Below are 21,742 nucleotides of genomic sequence, written 5' to 3'. Positions count from 1 at the left end.
AGCTTTTAAGGTTAACGTCGCGTGCACAGCCGCTTGTATGCATTTGGATAGTTGTCTCACTCCTAGCGTAAGCTAACATTAGACCAAACTTGTTAACTTCGAAACTAACTAAAACTATGTCTGTCTGCTGTGCCTAAATCAACCGGTCAAACTTTATTGGTGTTGTTGGGGACGCCTACCACAGAAAAAAACGAGCGAAACAAAGTTCAACATATTGGGCCGACAGTTCAATAAGCCTGAACCTTACTATCTCTGTCTGAACAATTCATTGTGTCATATCAAGCACGAACCGTTGAAAACGTTAACACAAGCGCTAAATATAACACCGGACAAAAGGTAAAAAACTTTCCCAGCCTCTCACCTAGTTCGTTCATCGTGTTGGACACCGAATTTATGGCTCAAGATCACAGTTTTACAGTATAAAACTTGTTCCTTATTCTAGCTCACCGCCATCATTCCCCGCTCCAGCAGCGTTTCCCTGCCTCCTCTCTGCACTTCCAGACCTGCTTCGGGCTGCGCGCGCACCCGAGTCTGTCTGCGCTGCGAGCCGTGACCGAGGGGTCGGGAGCGCGCGCACATTCCAGAACTGTAACCTACTACTCCTCGCTCTCCCAACTGTTTCTCAACAGCACAGCTTAAAGACACGAAAAGCGTGGGAACAGCAACTCACCTAGGCCTCTAGAAGGCCAAAAGTCCACATGTAGGACACAAAAACAAATCACATGAAATTATTTACCCTACTGAATGTTATGTAACCATATCTGTAAAAGGGTTCCATTTCACAAAGAAAGAAGTCCTTCTTTATAACCTTCCCCCTTAGTATATTCAGTGATCTCACTGAATGATGGCTATTATAATATGTTACATATTATGTTAAGTTTACTTGTCTCGTAAAAGTAACCTATCACTCAGCATGTACAAAAGTCGTAAAGTTTAAGTCTTTAATGTCTTCTTTGGTCAGGTGGTTTTGCTTGTGCTGGAAAAGTAAAACAAAGTCGAGTGGAAGATTGGGTTAAGAGACATTAAAAAGACAGAGGGCGCCCTTCATAATATACAACACGGTTTTGTTGCTAAATGAGCTTGTGTGGTTAGATTTTCTATTTTTGTCTTTTTTTTTTAGTTATTTATTTATTTGTTGTTCAAAATCTGCCTGGTTTTAGTCTGTCAAATTTCTTACAGTGCATAAATTTTGAAAAAACTTCAGCGGTTACAAAATGATATAACCACACTTTACAATGTGTGGGAAGTAGATCTAGGAAGGGCTGTATACCAACAGTTTAAAGCTGACCACAGAAAGGGGTCCTATACCCTTAAGAGTCAGTTTTGGTATTCAGTTAGACCTCATGATAAGAAAAATAGTAATTAATTGCACTGATCAAGACCGAATTAAGTTTTTGTTTTTATATACAACATACTTGTTGTTTGTGGGCTAACACAATATCAGTCTTGTTTGAGCTGATTGAGACATTTAAGAATAATAGTTGTTAATGTTACACACTATTTTCTTTACACAGCCATCAAGGATGAAAAGGCTGTGGACAGATGAGAGAATCACAGCTACTTTTAAAAAAGGTGTAACCATCTACAAGACAGGTTTAGAGTTTTTTCTAACATTAAAAAAACATAGCAATTTGATGGGTAAATTTTGTGGAATCACTAGTACATATAATAACTAAACACTCAAATACAGATCCCACTTCTGAAGTCACTGATCATGTGTTATTGTGGGGATTGCTGGTATGGGATAACATAAAGTATCTCAGATTCATCTTTTGAGAACATACACTGTATGGCCTCAATAAAAATAGGTCACCAGCAGAGAACTCTACTGTACATCCTTTATACACGGAATCAGGCTGCTATAGTGATTCAAAACATTTCTAAATTTCTGATTCTCTATGTAGAAATAATCTGTTTAACTTATTCCACACTAATTTACTTGCCATTTCAAACCAGGTCCCTTCCCCAGGCAACAATACCTTGTGAGTTACTCTTGCAGCCCACTACATAGTTGACATCTACTATATTATTCTGATTTAATTCAGAAAATAAAGTTTTTTTTTTGTTTGTTTTTTGGCGCTCCACCATCTGAGTGATAGAATGATTTGATTTCCTCAGTGGCTAAAAGCCCATATTTGCAAAAATATCCAATCAAATTGACTTAGGAAACTGAGACTGATTTAAGTGGAACATAAAATTGATAATCTCTTAGTGGGATATCAATTGTAATTGAGATATTTTTAAAATAGTTTTCTTCATCAACAAAACAATAAATGTGGATTACTTATGAACCATTTTGATAAACTTATCAGATAATGACTTCATACATTTTGAACATACAATGAATTCTAAATCATGTATGCATGCATGTTCAAGGACCTTTATGTAATAAAATGCAAATTATTGATCACCAGGAACCAGACTGTAAAAGAGGCCTGAGCAGATGGTGATCTAAATATAAGGCCTTTTTTGAGAATTGTCATCTTTTTGAGTAGCCTAAAGAGTAATCCCATCTGCAATTTTAATGGGATAAAACATGATAAATGAAATGGTCAGTAGTGATTTTTAATTTTTTTTTCTTAGACAGCTTTATCCATCAGTGTCTCCTCAGAGCATATTAAGACAACATTACTGTATTTGGGGATCTTTTAGGCCATCGTCATAAACTTGTGTCTTAAAACATTCAAAGAGGCATCTTTGGAAAAAGCCCAGTCCTCAGGCATTTCCTCTGGAGTTATCTGCCCTCACATTCCATCTGAGACGTGGTTATCTGATATGTGGAGTTTAATACAGCTTCTTATTGTCACTTACAAGCACACTGTTAATCTCTTGTTTGGTACAGTGCAATGCTGCTTTACAAATGACTCTGTGCTTATTTGTTTTATGTAAATCCACATTTGGCCAACATGTGAAATCTAAAAACCGAACTCCTAACAATGTCAGTCATGGAGTACTCTGCTTTAAACCTATCTGCCTCTGATTTCAATACTTCTAACTTTGCTCTTTTGTGAAAGCCTTGTCTCTATAAACCACAAACCAGCAGCCTCTCCAAATGCTTGACAGCATTTCTAAAATATGGTCCGTGTGCACATGAGGGTTGCATGTGTCCACGTGTTTACCATTTCGAGCTTTGAGAGGCATCTCCTAGCAACTGTAGGTCTGAAAAGCCATGCAGTCAGTGAGCTTGGGGAAACATATCTGCCAAGTGGTCCCTATAGCAACATGTCAAACAACATGGAATGAACAGGGAAAGGAAAATGGAAAAAGAAGCAGGTGATCTGCAGAGAGTAGCCAGTGGAACCTTTGACACTTTTTCTAACACTGTCCAGCCAGGAACAACTGCTAGCACAAAAATATCTCTATACCTGATGTACTTTTTAATTACTAAAATGTGCTTTTCAGAATGGATAGCTAATATTTACTGGCAGCTGATAAGACATTACTCACCATTTAAGTATTTCATAAACTGCAAATTTAATTCTGTGCAGTTCTGCTTAATTTTTGTGAGAACAATGAGATGCACTGGTTTGTGATCACAGTTTAAAGTAAAGGTTATATATGGCATATTTCTGCAGTGCATGTTGACAACTTGTCACATATTGGTAGTATGCAGCACTGCAGGAATGTATGTTTTGTGTTGTGCGTGCCCTAACCTGATCTCAGTCCTACTTCTAGACTTTACTCTTGCAAAAGAGAAAAGACTATAATGGAAAGTGTATCTCATAAGGAAAAGAAACATGTACTGTTGAAGCGATTCATTTCAACACATATTTAATTAAGATACAGGGGTTTCATCTGACTGAGGTTACAATGCTGTTTTTCTTTTTATTTTAACTGAAGACATGCCTAAATATTCTTAGTTTTTCTACTCTGCTGCAGCTGTAAATCTTCCCCATGTACCAAACCGCTTGACTTTTACAGATACAATGCTGCCATCTTGCGGCAGATGAAAGAATTGGGTTTAAAACGTTTCAAAAAGAGAAGTGAGTAGGTCTTTATAAAGTAAGATTTTAAATAAAATTCCTGGTTTTCCTTTGATTTGGTCACCTTCTAGTGTTGCTGACAGCATGTCCTCCACGTGAAAAGTAATACATTTTTTTCCAGTGGGGCTGATTTAGATCTGTGATTTGTGTTGTAAATAAATAAGAAAAATTAGAGAAATGTGTGTAAAATCAATCACAAACTCTTTTAATAGTACAAGTTATTAGGCATCACATGATGGCAAAATATGACAGCATACAAACAGCCCAGACACCATCTATATGCTTCAATCTTTTTATGCCTGTGCTAGTTAGTTGTCAAGGTAACCAAGAGACCCTTTAATCATGTGGCTTCTTTTAAAAAGCCATACTTTTATTTCATGGCCATTAGGGAGATTTTCCCACTTAACACACGAAACATAGAGGGCTGAATTTACAGTTATTAAAAGCAGTCATTTAACTATATATGCAAGTAGTCTGAATTATTTGATTGAGTCCTTCCAGATCAGCTCTGTCTCATCAAATCATCAATTTTTCATAACTTCTTTTGGAGTTTACTTCTTCCTCTTTCAGTTGTTTTCACCTAATGCTCACAGTACCTTTCAATCCTGGGGCTTATTTAGTATCAGAGATCTCTCTATACTCCAAAGTATTACATAAATGATTCAATGGGATTTTTATCTCACACATTATTAAATATTTTATATATTCAACTTTATAGTTTATTTATTTATTTTATTTCACAGAGCAGTTATTTGTCAAAGTGAAATGGTTTGTTGTGTGCTGCTATAATACTCTTCACTTATTTATTTTTTTGACTTGTTAAAAGTTGTTTATGAAGTTGTTGCTTAACATCAGGCCCTAGGCTGTAGTTCACTGCATTTATTAAATTAAGATAGGCATACCTGTAGACTATCATTGCAGAAAATGACCTCTACAGCTGAACTTGGAAGTAAACTGATCTCTGGTCTGTTGGGAACTGCTTGTCTTCCTCAGTTTTCCAAAAACCAGGGCGCGCTCGCCGTCTTTCCTTACAGCCTGAGATGAGCAGGTACAATGAAGACTGACAGCAGGGAGTGAGTGATAAGGCGCAGATCAAGCGCTGATGTTGGTCCAGCCCTTCTTTTCTCATCGTGCTCTTCCTCCTCTGCAGCATCAGCATCAGCAGGATACCAGCGGGATCGCACGATGGTGGCAGCGCACACCTCGTCACGTTCGTCGGAATCAGCCGAGTGGATTATTTGTCTGGACAAGAGGTAGTAATTATTTTTTGCCTTACACGTTACCAACTTGTTTTACTGGTCTGATTTGAGATCGATTTTATGACGCATGGTTTGGATTTTTCGCCTTTAAGAGCGCGGGCGTTTCAAGGCAGAACAAAAACACAGATTATATGCGTTACTGTAGTTTTTATATCCCACCGGCTCTTCCGAATCAGTGCAGCCTTGAGAGCTCCAAGGTTACCGTTTATGTCACGTGCTCACAGCGATTTTGACCTTCTGTTGCCTTAGAAACAACCCAAACAGCATCTGCTATATCAAATTTAGCCTGCTTAACTAGCAACTTATCATAATACATTAAATCAAAAGAAAAAACTTAATCTCATCTGAATAGAAATTTGTTTGTTCTACTTTCATTTTGAAAAAAGTCTGTTGAACCTTAATAAAACAACAACACCAAAAACAACTTTACACCACACATCAAAACATTTTTCTTTGAAAATAAAATTCACTTTGCGTTTTCATCCAGGCTCCTGTTTCTTTTGCAAAAGAGTTGTATGTTTTTTTTTGTCCCCCCCCCCCACACACACACACACAATTTTTATGTGTTCTTTTATTAGTTGAACACACTGTGTAAGACAGGGGTCCCCAGACTTTTTCTGCATGGCCCTCTTTCATCGACCCCAATAATGTTATCAGTATCATGTTTTGCTAGCAGTGCATAAACTGTACTTTTTATTTGGCCTAGCTGAGCCCCCTCAGATTCTTAATTTCAGTTTTGGTGTTTTTAAGAGGCCCGTCCAGCAAATGATGAATGCCCTGTTATAAATAAAGACATGCGGGACAATGTCAAATTTATGTCCACTCAAAAAAGCACCTGTTGTATTTGCATATTGTCAGTGAAGTCATGCTGCTTGACTTTAAGGTGGACAAATCAGTATGGAACTACTTTCTAAGCTCATGTGTAAACCTAACCAACGCACTAAATTACCACGAGTAAATATTAACTACACATAAATATCTCTCTTTGCAGTTATATGTGTTTTTCAAGTGTTTGTCAGTCATTTAGAAACTCCTATTCTGTCTATTTACTTTCCCTTGTCTACATAATTCAAATGTGTGTGTCATTATCAGACCTTTGCACAGCTTGACAATGATAAAGTCATGTTGGACCAGATAAACAACAAGCAGACAACAGGGCCCCATCGAAGGGTCTAGTCTAGGTATAGTCTAAATTCTCCTCCATATTACAGTGAAGCAGTTTGCCTGATCAAACTGTTGAAACTACTGAATGCACATACCTGCCAATGGGGATATCAAACCATGGGACACCTGCTAAAAATAGATTTTGCCACTACACTGCAAATATGTGTCATATATTTCCAACATAAGAGCTGCAAGTTTTTGTTTTGGCTGTTAAAACTTAGCTATTGTGGAAACTGTGATATTTTATGTGATTTTATCATACTAACATTGCAGTTTGGTAAATGAATGCAGTGCTTCATGCGTCAGGTAGACATAGCTAAAATTTAAATGGGTCAGTTGGATACTCAGGATGAATAGAGAGAGACTGAGGGGTGTATCAGAAAGAAAAGGTCCAAAGTACAGCAGCTATAAACAGCAAAGTGATGCAGTGTGCCAGATGTGTTTACACAGCAATATTCCTCGGCTGGTTGTGGAAGCCACCTGCACCTCTTAAATCAATTGGTTCTTGTATGACTCACCTTTTCCTAGCAAACAGCATCTTTGTGTTTCCACTATATTGCAAATCCTACAGTGAAATCATGGAAAAGTGTGTCTATGAGTCCAGTCTGGATTTGAAAACTTTTGTTGAATCTCTGGACAAAATGGAGTGAAAGAGGGAACATTCAAACCAGCCATTTAAGAAGCTGTTAGCCATTATTAAATCTGTTCCATTTCATGCTGTAAGTGGATTGGAAATTAGATGAAGTTGTGAGTAAGTGCCTCATTGTTTGCAGTGATACTGTAATAAGCATTCATGATGAAAACTTCCTGTCGTCAAAAGGCTTTTTGAAATCCTTCTCAACTTTTCTCTCTTTTCAACTTGGTTGGTTCCCAAAAAGACTCTGTCTTTGATCCTCCCACACATCGCTCACATCTCTTGTGAATTTTCTACTTTGTAGTGTGTTTCATGAAGTACAAAGTGCTTAAACAATCTGTGGAGAGATGATGTGAGAGAAGAGGGACACCCCCCCCACATATGCTGTAACCGTCAGTGTGATTATTTCATCTCATCAGAAAGTGCATCACATAGGGATAACATGAGTTTACCAGGGAAAAGATAATGAGAAGACATCATTTTGATAGTTGTTGCTCAGTGAAAACAGTGCTACAATAGAGCAGTGCAACACCCAAAACACACAATGAAGTACAAAAGCTTTATTTTTTTTATGGTAGCATTGAGCCAGAAGCAAAAACTTGTTTTCTCTTCTGAATTATTGATGCTGTTTGCTTTCACTTTTTAAAGAATGGACATGAACTCACAGGTGATGTAACCTACATTTCAGCCGCCTACATGTTATAGAGGCTCTGGATTCAGATGTGAGGCAGAGCAGCATCATGGAGGGATCAAACAAACTGATGCATATCTCTATACAAATAAAAAATGGCTCAGTTAGGCAACTGTGAGCTCATGCTGAGCTTGATGTCATTATCTGCTTATGTAAATAGTTTCTTTTGGGATGATTCACAAGAGTTGGTTTATTATTTGTCTTTGTAATTTAAAAGCTTTGTTTCACTTTGTAATAGCATCTTTCTCATCTCTGTCATCTGAACCATATACAGCAATGAAGCAGCAGATAACACTGAGACATAAACTTAGTTTAACTACTTAAAGATGACTTGTGATAGAATACAACTGTGGTGTAACTTTACCAGCTTGAAGTGATACTCTGAACATTTGCTGTATTTAGGAAGTGATGAGGATTTCTTTCGAATTAAGAGAGCATCAGAATGTTATAGAAAGTAGCACAGATGGCATTCTAACTCAAACTGAGAATTGTGCGTGTTTTCTTTTAATATATAATCATTTTAATTTAATTGCCATTAACAAATTTAAAAATTCAAAATTAAAATGTATAAATGTCTAAACTGATACACTGCCCTTGTATCATTTTAGTTAGAATTGGTTTTAAAAGATTGCATTCTGTTTTCATTCACTTTTTACACATTGTTCCAACTTTTTTTTTTTTTAGAAATGGAACTAAACTTGTTCTGGCATGTAAAGCTTTATATGAGACTATAGAGTGATGCTGTTGAGAATTAAAGTGTGCCATGATGACTCTCTCTGTGGAGCTTCTGAATGGGAAAATCAGGCCAACTTCAGTTAGGCTGCTCTGAATGACCCCAACTGTTCAGGTTACTCATGTTATGTGTTATTTGTTTCCATGTCTTCAGACCAGCCGAGCGCTCAGGTGAAGATGTTGACATAATTCTGGCACGTCTGAAAAGTGTAAAGGTCTTTGAGAGATTCCACCCCAGTTTGCTGCAGCAGATCTGTTTGTGTGGATTCTACGAGTGCCTGGAGAAAGGCGTCACTTGTAGGTTAAAGCACAAAATATTTAGTTAAAAGAGATGTTTTCTGTACTTTTCCTAACATGAGGCTTTTTTTCTGTTGTCTCCAGTGTATCGCCAAGGAGACATTGGCACTAGCTGGTATGCTGTGCTCTCAGGTTCACTGGATGTGAAAGTGTCCGAGACATCAAGTTATCAGGTACAGTAATATGATTTCACAAGCATCATTTAAACCTGCAGGTGTATCTGTGTGATTTTTCTTTTAATTTAATGCTTTATTCTTTGGATGAATAAAGTAACAACCATGAAATGCAAGTATAACTGATAAAGGTGTGAAACCACTGAGTGAGTAAGATGTAAAAGGAAACTATAATGGTAAAAGGTTTATTGCTGAAGTAGCTAAGATTTCATAGAAAATTACAGATCAAATTAGCTTTGCTCCTTTTAAGAAATGACTGCTTAGAAATCATATTTCAATGGCTCTCGCTAGTCAACCGAGAAGCTGTCTGTAAAGTCCATTTCAACATTAAAAGACAAATTTTCAATTAAAATCCAGCAATTATCAGAAATCAGAAAGCTTTATTCTCATTATGTTTGACATAAAATGAGACTGCAGGTGCTACAGCATTTGTGCTTTTAAAACAGATATAAATATGACAAACACATTAACAACATCACACTAAGGGACAAGCAACACAGTTTAATTATAAGAAAAACATGATATGCCTATAGATGAGCAATAAATAGGTAAATTAAACAGGATGGAGAGTTGGTTGATGGGGTAAAAAAAAAACAGCAGGGGAGTATTTCACTAGATGAGGACAACTAACAAGAAGACATCTTGGACTCATGCAGAAAACAATTAGGGTGGGTTGTATGAAAAGAGAAAGAAAACAGCAACATCCACATAATTGCACACAATCATAATATCAATACAGAGCAAGATTATTGTTGTTTTAGTGCTCTTATTGTCAAGGGAAATTAACTGTTCCTGAGTCTGGAGGCGCAGACTTTCATTGATCCTTAGCACCTGTTTGAGGGCAACAGGTCAATCAGATGACATGCTGCGTGAGAGGAGTCTTGGAGGATGGATCTGGACCTTCTTAGGCACAGGGAGTTTTACTTCTTTTTCCAAGATTTTCAGAGCCTATGTTTTGAGGGGGAAAAATTAAAAGAAAAGAGTCTGCTTTTAAACATACAGATTCGATTTAATTCCACACTGGTTTACCTGACATCAGATTATTCCACCATATGAGAGCTATGAGAATGTCACTTAATCTAGACAGAGCAAAGCGTAATCAAGTATCCCTAAAACAGTCTAGATTAGCCATGACCGTTTTTTTATAAATCTGTATTGCAAAGCCATTCAGTGCATTATTTTAGAGTTTTTCTGTTAATCTTATTAGTAATTTTCCACTTACAGCAATTTCCACCTTGTTTGGAGTGTGAACTGTAAAGATTTCTACTAAATAGATTATTTCTGAATATTTGTTAGTCTTGCATTCTCATGCACCTCATTTGGTTTGTCTTGGTTCTGATTGAAGTCATTTCTTTGCAGACTGGGTTGAATCCATCTGTTTATCTTAAGTGCCTTCAAGATTGCCTCTAACCTTTAAGAGTGGTCTGAGCGCTGCCTCTAAAGCACCACGCACAAAAAGCTTTTTTCTTTTAAGGGCATTACAATTACATTAATATTCACCTTATTGTTGTCTGGCTGGTGTTTTATCCTTCAGGAGGAATGATCCACGTAGTACCTCTTTTGCAGGATGCTGTTACTATCTGCACATTGGGGACTGGTACAGCGTTTGGGGAGTCGATCTTGGATAACACCCCTAGACATGCTACCATTGTCACTCGGGAATTCAGCGAACTCCTACGCATTGAACAGCGGGAGTTTAAGTCTCTGTGGGAGGTAAGCTTGGCTCCATGTGTAACTGCCCACAGAAATTCTCTGACCACACTGCAGTCATGAATCTCAGATATGAACTCAAGGTGAGATCTGGTCAATGCACGTTTTTTCTTTCAACTTTAAAAGTTTTAAGACTTAAAGGCGAAATCATTCGAGTGGAATTACTGACAAAAACAGCTAAAACGTGACTGTACATATTTCCAGTGAAAGATGGGTGTTTTTACATTATCAAACTCATCAGTATCATACATATATCAGGATGTAGATCTTAATGAGTTTAACGTGCAGTGCTTTCAGTTTATCCTGGTGCAACATACAGCATACAGCTTTATGTGAAGCTTTTGTGGCATCAAAATGTTAATACACACGTACAATTATTACTTATATTACTGACAAACAAGTTAAAATTGTACAACTAAATAGTTTGTTTTTCATGTTTTTAGTGTCTTGAGAAGTTGACAAAAAGGGTTTAGTGAATGATTTTAAGTCTGACAAAAAAAAAAAAAAAAAGATTGAGTTTTTAAATTTTTTTAAGCAGAGAAAGGGTCCTAATTTACAACCTATTGAGGGGGTTGCTTCACACCAGAGAAGAGCCACCTGTTTCAACTCCTTCTTACTGCATCTAAAATGCTGAATGGGAAAGCAAAGGCAAATAGATCCAAGGCTTAGGTGGCATATAGGCTTGTGGATTGTTGAAGGTTGGATTATAAAAGTGCTTTTAAGGCTTCTGTAATAAAATAAAAGTTGTCCATTTATTAAGTTATAATCTTCTGCTCCCATGTTTATGTGTATGATATTGCAAGTGGGGTTTTGTGTGCACACAATTTCATCCAGGATTATTAAATTATTCTGATTCTGAATCTGATTCATTTGACACTTTTTGGCCACTAGATGGGAGTGCAGAACAGATGACAAACATATGTAGCTCCGGTCCTGTCAGGTGATATGCCTGATCACAGCAAAACCATCCGCTGTAAGTTTAGGTTTAATATTCACATACAGTAACATTAAAGTATTCTGACTTGATAATATTGTGTTTCATTTTGTCAACATTTTTTTGTAAACTGTCTGACAGAAACAGTATTATGAACGACTCAAACTGATGCATGTCAGTCATGTGCCGCTCATCTCTATAGCTACTGCTCCTGTTTGCTGGTACATGCCATGTTGTGTGGAAGTCCTGCCATCTCTTAGCTCCCCCTCTGTACTGTTTCCTGAGAGAGACAGCCCATTTCCTCTAGAACCAAAGGGCATCAGTGAGTTAGATTATGGGTTGTATGTCTGTGGAGTACTGGCGAGCAGCAGTGAGACTGGACACTTTGCCCTGGCAGCACATTCGGTTTAGTCAGGATCACGTGGAAAGACTTGTAGGATACACATCTCACCTCTGCCCTGGGGCGATCTCTTCAGCAAGGTTGGTCCTAAACAAGATTATACAGCCTCAGTATCCAGTGGCCAGAATTTGCCATCTTGTCCTTGGATTTTACTCAGTTTTTTGTCCTAAAGGCAAACTGAAATCACTTTCAAGATATTTATGGCATACAATATTAAATAGAGATTTCAAGGCTGCTTTGTAAATAATCTGCATAGTTGTATTTTTATACATACTGTCTAAATAAAGAGGCACAAATTTTAGTTCCAAATTCAGGTTTAAGTTCAACATTTCTGTATGTTACATTCGTATTAGAAACATGCTTTATGTTCTAGTTCAGTTCTGTTTAGATCAGAATCACAATGAGAATTTATTGCAAAGGAAGTTTGCACATATAAGGAATTTGTGTTGGAGTGGTGGGACAAAAAAAAGAAAAACAGAACAAAAAGAAAAGATTTGTCTAAATATAAATATAAATATAAATATAAATATAAATATAAATATAAATATAGTGGAACTTGGGGGGTGTGGGGGGTTTCAATTGCCTCTCCATAAATATAAAGCTGGATGAGAATATAAAGCTAAACAGCAGTGTGTCATGGTGACGACTTGAGCTTTTAATGTTGAGAGGTGTCAGTTGTGAGTATGAATGGGAATGTGGAGGTGGTGAGGATGGACTCAATGAAGTGGATCCACATCAACCTGGGCAGGTTGAATTTCTTAAGCTGGGACAGGAAGTATATCGTCTGCTGGGCTTTTTGATGATGGAGTTGATGTTCTCCGGCCAATTTAGGTCCTGGGAGATGATGGTTCCCAGGAGAAGTCAGTACTCCATGGTTGTGACTGGAGAGTCATGCAGGGTAATGGGAGAGGGAAGGGCAGTATTCGTCCTGAAGTCTACAACCATCTCCACTGTCTTTGCAGCATTGAGCACCAAGTTGTTTCTGTTGCACTAGGTCACCAGCTGACCAATCTCCCTTCTGTAAGTGAACTCTGAAGGTGCAGCTGTTGGTATACAGGGAGAAGAGTAGAGGAGAGAGAACACAGCCCTGGGGGAAACTGGTGCTGATGATGCAGGAGTAGGATGTGTGTTTTCCTAGCTTTACGTGTTGCCTCCTGTCGAACAGGAAGTCTGTGATCCACTTACATGTGGAGGCAGGCACACTGAGCTGGGAGTGTTTGTACTAAAGAAGAGCTGGCTATGATGGTATTAAAAGAGGAAATGAAATCCACAAACAGGATCCTGTACTTGCAGTATGCATGACTATAGCTGTTCTTTTACTCTTGCCCTGCTGTAAAATTCTGCATAATAGTTTCACTGTCAAAATGAGGAAGGATGTTTTTTCAAGAATATTAATTATGAACTTGCTATTTTTAAATATAGAAATAAAAAATTCTTAAAATGATTCCAGAGTGGATGCTATTGTAGCGGGTCCCAGTTAGGCCTCCGCTGGCAGATAGATAATCCGGGTAGGAGTGCTGAAGACACAGGACAGTAATAAATGAAACAGGAACACGACTGCTCATTCTCCAAGTCCTTCGGATTATTTTTATTCTCACATTCACTGCAACTTTGAATCCTCTCTGTTATTTTGTTTGCATCCAAGCACTGGTATTTACCACAATAAAATAACATTCATATTAAATGGATCATCTTCTGTATTCCTCAGAAATAAACTCAATCAAAATGGGTATTTAACCAGAGATTAACATTTCCCCTTGTAATCATGTCATCTGTCCACCATTGATCACGTTACATCTATTATCAATCATGTATAAACTTTTCTCTCAAACACACATCTTCACCTCTCAGTGGAGAGTATTTCCTTTAACTGTACATAAAGTACATTAAGTGCATTAAGTCCTCACTTAATAGAACAGAATAATTCTCCCTTGCAGTTGAACAATTTCACCTTTACACAATATGAAATAATAAACATAGCTGACTCATAACTTGTAGCTTAAAACTTTTAAACTTGAACTGTACTGTTATCTACACTTTACATGTGTATTCTTCACCCAGGCTGCGGCCATAGGTGTTCTTAACCGGCATATTAGCTTCAGTATTTCGAGCAATGCACAACTGGTTTTGTCATGGTAATAGCCCATAAATGCCCAAACTGAATGATATACCACACACAAACTGAGTTTCACCCATGCCATATCATCCCACAAATGCAGAGGAGCCGAAAGAAACAGACAAAAGAAAACATTTGGCGACGGCGCCAGCGCCATTTTTCCTGCTACCGTGGTCACGTTGCTATATTTTGTTTTCACGCTTAACAAGCTTCAGCTTGTGAACCCCGCGACACAGGATTAACTCAAGTTTATACACATCTGGAGTCATGTAAAAATAATCAATAACCAACCTGAAGACACAGGACAGTAATAAATGAAACAGGAACACGACTGCTCATTCTCCAAGTCCTTCGGATTATGAGCTTCACTTCCGCAACGCACTGTGAAGAGTCCCGGCGACGCTGTTGGGAAGTGCTGCCACCCAGTGTTCGTTTCCCAATGCTGCCACCCAGTGTCCATTTCCCAAAACTGCACCCCATTTTGTGTTCCCCTTTCTACTTTTAATAAGCAGAGTAAATTAATAACATAAAACAGTTTCAAAGCAGTAAACCCAGAATTGACTCCAGATGACATTATATATTAATAATTATAACTCTACAAAATACTTTTGTGAGTATTACATCCACCCCGACAAACAAAAATGGCTCCCGACATTTGGTACAATCTTGAAGAATAAAAAAAAATTCTCTCTCTCTTTTTTTAATAAACTTGTGTGGTACAGGGTATGTAGCATGTGTATGGCATGTACATTTGTGGTGTGCAAGGGGCAAGTGAGATGAACGGTGTGGTTATGGGGGGCATGAAAGGTAAGGAGGCTGAGGTAAGCTGTGGGGAGATAGAATCTACATGGGTTTGTATCAAAGGCTGGCCCAGTGACTCATAAGTGAAAGTTGGTCTTGGCCTCCTCACCCTAGTTGACCTCCTCACTTCTCTGTGTTCATCTATGGCGGGTAAAGTCCTCGTAAGGGGGGAGTCCAACTGTTCACCCAGTGTTTGTTCTGCCTGGTCGTTTTGCTCATCCTCTTCAGGTTGAGGCAGGTGTACGACATCATGTTGTTCATTTACCTGCCACTCATCAGCTATCAATTCTGCTTCTCTTCCTTTTACAGGGGTGGTCTGCTCGTGCTCTCTTCCAGGTAGGTTTGTGTCAGTCCTGTGCGTATTACCCATTTCAGGTAAGTTTGTCTCATCGGGTAAGTATACATCTATTGATTCAGTCCCACTCATTGGTACTGCATTTCGACGTTCCTTGTGAGGTGAGGGTGGTTTCCTTGGGATCTGAACAGGAACTGCTGCAGGGGGGCACGGCTCTGATGTTGACATCTGTCTTCCCCCTGTGTCTGTTGATCTGCCACACCCAGATTGATCACTTTCCATCCTGACAGCAGGTGTTCTCAACCAATAACCTCCTGTCCCCTCTTCCTCATCATCAGTATCTGACACCACACGGTCGTCAGTGGAGCCTGCTCTCCGTTGTGGTTGTTTTTGTCTCCGAGGACATGGTAAGACCAGATCAGCTGACTGTACTGGGCTCTCAACAGGTAAGCTATTGACTAAGAGTAACAAATTTCTGTGTATGGTTCTGTTTCTCCCACTTGGGTCTCCCTCCGGATTAATGACATAGACAGGGTTGTCGGAGACCTGCTCCTTCACCACGTAAATCCTCTTCTCCCAATATGAGCGAAGTTTTCCGGGTCCACCGCGCTCACCCATGTTCCGAACTAACACTCGATCTCCTGGTTTGAGGACCACCCCCTTCACTTTTTGATCATAGTAGGATTTGTTCTTTGCGTTTGACAACAAGCTGGTTTTGTTAGCTATTTTGTATGCTTCTGTCATCCTCTTTGCCCATTTCTCTGCGTAGCCTTTGTGTGTTACTGACTCGTTGCTTTCCAGTAATCCAAACAGGAGATCCACAGGGAGACGGGGGTGTTGTCCATACAGCAGGTAATGAGGTGAGTACCCAGTGGACTCGTGACGAGTGCAGTTATATGCATGTATCATTTGGGGTAAATGTTCCTTCCATCTCTCCTTTTCCCTGTCTGTCAGTGTCCGTAGCATTTGTAATAGTGTGCGGTTGAACCGCTCTGCGGGGTTGCATTGTGGGTGGTACGGGGATGTACGTGAGTGTCCGACCCCTGACAGCCGTCCCAGGGTGCGGAAAAGGTCATTCTCAAACTCGCGCCCTTGGTCGTGGTGGAGACGATTGGGGTACCCGAGACGAGGTATGTAGTCATTATATATTCTTTCAGCTGCAGTTTGCCCTGATTTATTTTTGGTGGGGTAAGCCTGAGCAAATCTGGTAAAATGGTCGATTACTACCAGAATGTACTCAAAGCCTCCTTTGCTCTTCTCTAGGTGTAGATAGTCTATACAGACCAGATCAAGGGGAAAAGAGGAGGTTAAGCCACCCATTGGTGCACGAACATGTGTGTTAGGTTTCTTCTGTTTAATGCAGCTGCATTTTCTTGTGACATACTCCTCTATACATTTCTTCATACAGGGCCAGTAGAAGCGTTCTCTGGCGAGGTGGAGAACACGTTCAGTCCCAATGTGTCCCATGTTGTCATGGAGGTGCTTCAGGGCAACTGATCGGTACTTGGCAGGTAGGACCAACTGTTTTCTTTCTGATGTCCGGCGGTACAGGACTCCATTCTCGAAATGTAATTGACTCCACTCGTGAAGGAGCTTGCGAGCAACCCCGCCCACTGACCTTCTGACCTCATTTGTGAGCACACTATTGGTCCCTTTCAGTCTTATTATTTCCCCTATCTCGGGGTCCTCTTGTTGGGCTTTTGCTAGCTCTTCAAGGCTTATTTCAGGCACATGTGGGTGAGGTCGTAGCCTTACATCAGCTGAGGAGGTGTACAATGCAGCTATCCATGCTACATCCTTTTTCTGGGCTACTCTGCCTCCTTCCCAGGTTGCCTGCAGTACACCCTGAGACAGCTCCTCAGTGCACGTTGTCACATAGCTGTCAATATCAAGCGGGATGCGTGAGAGTGTGTCGGCATCAACATTGCTTTTTCCAGGTCTGTATTTTATGTTAAAGCGGAACTCTGACAATTCTCCAACCCAGCGGTGCCCAACTGCATTGAGTTTTGCAGTGCTCATGACGTAGGTAAGTGGGTTGTTATCAGTATAGATGGTGAAGTGTGGAGCGTAAAAGAGATAATCTCTGAACTTTTCACACACTGCCCACTTCAGAGCCAGGAACTCAAGTTTTCCGCTGTGGAGCCTGTAGTTCCTCTCTGCTGGTGTTAGAGTTCTTGATCCATATCCGATCACTCGCATTTTGTCACCTTGCTTCTGGTAGAGGATTGCGCCGAGCCCTTTCTCCGATGCATCGGTGTGTAAGACGAACGGCTCCTCAAAGTTGGGATATGCAAGGACCGGGGGATTGGTCAGCATGCCGATAAGCCTTTCTAGGGTGTTTTGGTGATCAGCCTTCCACTCGATGGGCGTTTTGGAGGGGAGTTGGGGACCCTTGGCTTTACAGTGCGGTGAAGGGACTTGGGGCAGGGAGGACTTCATTTGTAGCAGTTCGTATAGTGGTTTAGCTATTTTAGCAAAATCCTGTACGTAGGACCGATAATAGCTCAGGAAACCGAGGACCTGCCGGAGTTCACCAATATTTTGGGGTGCTTTGTTCTTCAAGGCCAGCACTGCGTTGATATCTTTGGGGTCCACTCGAACTCCTTCAGCCGACACCAACCGTCCAACATAGCGGACCTCCTCCTTGAACATCTCGCACTTCTCTGCCCGCAGCTTCACCCCATGGTGTTGCAGGGCTACAAGGACCCTGCGAATCACCTCCACGTGGTCACTGAAGGATTTGGAGTAGCAGAGTAAGTCATCCAAATATGGGATGCAACACTCGTCTCTCAGGGAACCCAACATCTCCTCCATGCTCCTCTGAAAAGCTGCAGGTGCGTTGGAAAGTCCAAATGGGATCCTTGTCCATTCGTAAAGCCCCCAGGGGGTGATGAAGGCGGTGAGGTGGCGTGACCCTTCTGCTACAAACCCCTGGTGGTAAGCTTTGCCTTGGTCAAGTATACTAAAGACTGAGTATCCGCCCAGCGTGTCCATCAAGTCCTGTATTCGCGGCAGTGGGTGTCTGTCAGGTACAGTCTTTTGGTTGAGGAGGCGATAATCTATACAGAGGCGCAGGCTGCCATCTTTCTTTCGCACACATACCACTGGAGCAGAATAGGCGGACTTAGATTTCACTATCCATCCCTTTACAATAAGATCCTGAATGTACTCCTTTACCTCTTTAAACAATGGTTTGGGGATGGATGTGTACGACCTCTGCACGGGGACATCGTCTTTGAGGTTGATCATCATCTGGAGATTTGGTATACAACCTATGTCATCTCCATCTCTCGCAAAAGCGTTTGACTCTTCATACAGCATCCTCCTGGCAGCCTCCTGTTGTTCTTCCTCCAAGTGATCCAGGTTTACAGGTGGGTGCCACCGGGGTGAATCTGAGCTGCTGATCTGAGTGGTGGTGACCTCCCTGACAATTGTAGGCTGTGATTTGTCTGGGGTATCTGCCTCCACAACATTTTCAACGTGCTGCAGGATCCCTAGTGCTGTTTTACATGGTATTGTGATGTCATGATTCGTGTTGTTGCCAATTGGAATGGTGACATAAGGTTTGTTTGGGTTCTGGATTTGTAACAAACCTGGCCCTACGTCCCACTGTCCACTCGGCTGACTGTCTTCGTCTGCTTCAAACAACACTAACTGAGTAGAGGGGTCCATATTTGGCGGGACCCTACACTTTACCCACGACACTTGACCAGCTGGGAGTACAATGTCTTTGGCCCCTGTTCTCACGCGGCCCTGCTGCCTGACTGGTTTCGACGTCTGAACAAAGTTGACGAGAGCCTCAGCTGTTTCGTTGGGAACGGATATAGCATTGCTAAGAAGGTTAACCAGTACTGGCATTAACTTCTCTGAATGGCCGCAAATCAACACTTCTAAAACGTTAAAGCCAATTAATGGCCTGTCCATGGGATAGCTGCTAACAAGAAACGGGACACTAATGGACAGACTGGGGTCCAAATTCCCTGGCAAGTTCACTGTAAGAGCAACCCACCCCTCATATGGAATGAGGCCACCATTTGCTGCAGTGACTCTCAATTCCTCCTCCCCTAAAATCTCGGAAACTGGGCGAGTGGTAAGGTCAGGGAGGTATTCATCTTTCCAAGTGCGGCTCACTATACTAACTTGTGACCCAGAGTCAAGCAGTGAAGTGACCGGTAAACCATTTAGATAGCTCTGAACTAACGCCCTTTTACCAATGAGACTAGCAACAGCTCTGGCTTTAGCTTCCCGTGGTAGTTGAAGAGGGGGCTGTGCTACTTGTGTGCTGGAGCTTTGTGTGCTTGTCATTATTGGGGTCGGGGGTGAGGATGGGCGCGTCTTCTCATTCCTGGCCTCGCTTATTGGTTGGGACTTACTTCCAGACTCGGTCACTAGATGTCCCCCTCCAGTGGCCGGTTGGAGTTTCCCTGTCTCTTTGGTCGCCTTAGACAGCCTGCGGCACGGTGTCCCTCATCTCCACATATGAAGCAATGTTTGCAATCCTGTCTGTCTTGCTCTAAGCAGTTTGGACAACCATATGATTTTCCACGTTTCGACTGTGTCCTATATTGGCCATATTGACGCCCAGTGTGTATTGGCTGTAGTTCAGTTTGTTTTTGCATGGTCATCACAAGTTTTGTGAGTTCCTCCACTTTAGCGGTGAGGTCTCTCAGAGGGTCAGATTTTGTTTGGTTAGGTTTGGACTCTACACTCTCTGACTTTGGGTTTCGTCCCTTCGCCGTATCAGGTTCGAGTTGTGCGCTGTGTGCGTTTGTTACCGTCTGTCGGCGGGAAAGGCCAAGTCTTTTCATCCTCTCATTTTCTTCACTGGTAATTTTCATCACATGGCGAAGGATCATCTCATCTGTGACACCACTGCTCGACAACAAAGGTTTGAGTTCTCTACGTATATCAGTGTGTTTGTGTCCAAAGCCTTGGTACACTGTATGCAGAAAAACGTCTTGTACGGTAGCAGCAGAGTACTTAATGTCCGTGTCAGCCAGTTTTGAGGTGAATAGGATGCGCTGCTTTAAACCTATCACTCGGTAGAGAAATTGTTGCGGTGTCTCATTCTCTTCTTGTTTTGTGCACATCAACTCTTGGAATAATTCAGTGCTGTTTTTTTCTCTTAGATGGGTTTGGAGGAACCCCTTGAGTTCAGCTACTGTTATGTCATCTTTATTTATCAACATCTCCTTGAATACACCTGGTCTTATGATTTTGAGTACGCCACGAACAATCTCTGAATCAGAAAATCCCTCCATGATTCCATCATCAATCTGCTTGCAGACGTTATTATAGGTGATGTCAGAGGATTGATCACCAACCTGACCGCCTTGCACTTTGAACTCTCTCCTGGATAGGTAACCGAGCTCCCTCATGGACATCATCCCTGTGTGAGCTGGCTGGGTGGCAGGTTCTACCGATGGAATGCTGCTTGGCTGCCTGGGCAGGACAGGGGGCAAATGTGTCTGTGATGATGTAACATTTGCTGGCATATACTGCATAAGTTTCTTGTTCATTTCTTCATAACCAGCAAGCACCTTAAGCAAATCAGCGCTTGCTACATCAGGTGTATTTAGCATGGTAGCTTTAATTGATTCTGAACCTGGTGCAGCAATAGAACTAGGTGGTGCAGTACTGGCTGAAATAGGTGGGTGGTGACTCTGAATGTGAGTGTTTGTGGTGATTTTGGGAGGTGTTTGATTAGTGACAGAACCATCAGATGGACCAGCAATATCAACAGACTTTTCACCACTTGGTACAGCATTCGCCTCACTGTCACGACATTTCACTAAATCATCAATAGAGTCTTTTAACATTAGCAACTGAACCATTCCCTGGTCTTCTGCTTCAAGCAACTGCTTGCTATATATGAATGAGTGAATGTGATCGTAATACACCTCCTGATCTCCCTCCACGAGCTCTGTCTGTTGCACATCCAGGTCTGGATCCACCGCTCTGGCGACACGAAGAAGCTCTTCGGCGGACAAGGTGAGTAAGCTCTTCTTAATGTCCCATACCAGGCTTTTCCTTCCACCAGCCGACATGGTGGCTCCTTGTTCCCCTCACGGCTGGCAACACTGTCTGATGATGGCACACCTGGCTCTGGATCACCGACTGCCACTCGTCCACGGCTGCAGTCCCCACTGCTGGATCAGCTGTTGATTGGCGGCTGAAGGATGCAGCCCTCCCACTCAGTTGGTGATCAGCGTTGTCATCAACTTCACTCGGCTTTCCGTCCAGTAGATGGCGCCGAGGAATCCCGGAACGAGCCCCCAGAAATCTGTAGCGGGTCCCAGTTAGGCCTCCGCTGGCAGATAGATAATCCGGGTAGGAGTGCTGAAGACACAGGACAGTAATAAATGAAACAGGAACACGACTGCTCATTCTCCAAGTCCTTCGGATTATTTTTATTCTCACATTCACTGCAACTTTGAATCCTCTCTGTTATTTTGTTTGCATCCAAGCACTGGTATTTACCACAATAAAATAACATTCATATTAAATGGATCATCTTCTGTATTCCTCAGAAATAAACTCAATCAAAATGGGT

General features: G+C 41.1%; 2 protein-coding genes across 7 annotated transcripts in view; one reads left to right on the top strand and one right to left on the bottom strand.

The window, feature by feature from the left end:
* Positions 1-508, bottom strand: part of ppp1r9ala (protein phosphatase 1 regulatory subunit 9A-like A) — a 28,190-nt gene extending 27,682 nt beyond the window's left edge. The window contains 1 exon segment of the mRNA XM_042001948.1: positions 362-508. The gene's annotated coding sequence lies outside the window, so the exon portion shown is untranslated.
* A 4,406-nt stretch (positions 509-4,914) lies between these two features.
* The window catches only part of rapgef4a (Rap guanine nucleotide exchange factor 4a), a 49,759-nt gene continuing 32,931 nt past the window's right edge, over positions 4,915-21,742 (top strand). For 3 of the 6 annotated variants that reach the window (XM_042001988.1, XM_042001981.1, XM_042001980.1), the window contains exons 1-4: positions 4,915-5,236; positions 8,618-8,760; positions 8,845-8,933; positions 10,500-10,646. In XM_042001988.1, coding sequence (XP_041857922.1) covers positions 5,169-5,236; positions 8,618-8,760; positions 8,845-8,933; positions 10,500-10,646 — 447 coding nt within the window. In that variant the 5' untranslated portion in view covers positions 4,915-5,168. Of the gene's footprint in view, positions 5,237-8,617; positions 8,761-8,844; positions 8,934-10,499; positions 10,647-11,930; positions 12,058-21,742 lie in introns of those variants that run through there. The other 3 variants (XM_042001987.1, XM_042001982.1, XM_042001985.1) reach the window with 3 other exon arrangements.

This window comes from Melanotaenia boesemani, chromosome 12 (genome assembly GCF_017639745.1).
Source record: "Melanotaenia boesemani isolate fMelBoe1 chromosome 12, fMelBoe1.pri, whole genome shotgun sequence".
In the NCBI taxonomy this organism is placed as follows: domain Eukaryota; kingdom Metazoa; phylum Chordata; class Actinopteri; order Atheriniformes; family Melanotaeniidae; genus Melanotaenia; species Melanotaenia boesemani.
This window is presented reverse-complemented; position numbering and strand designations above follow the sequence as displayed.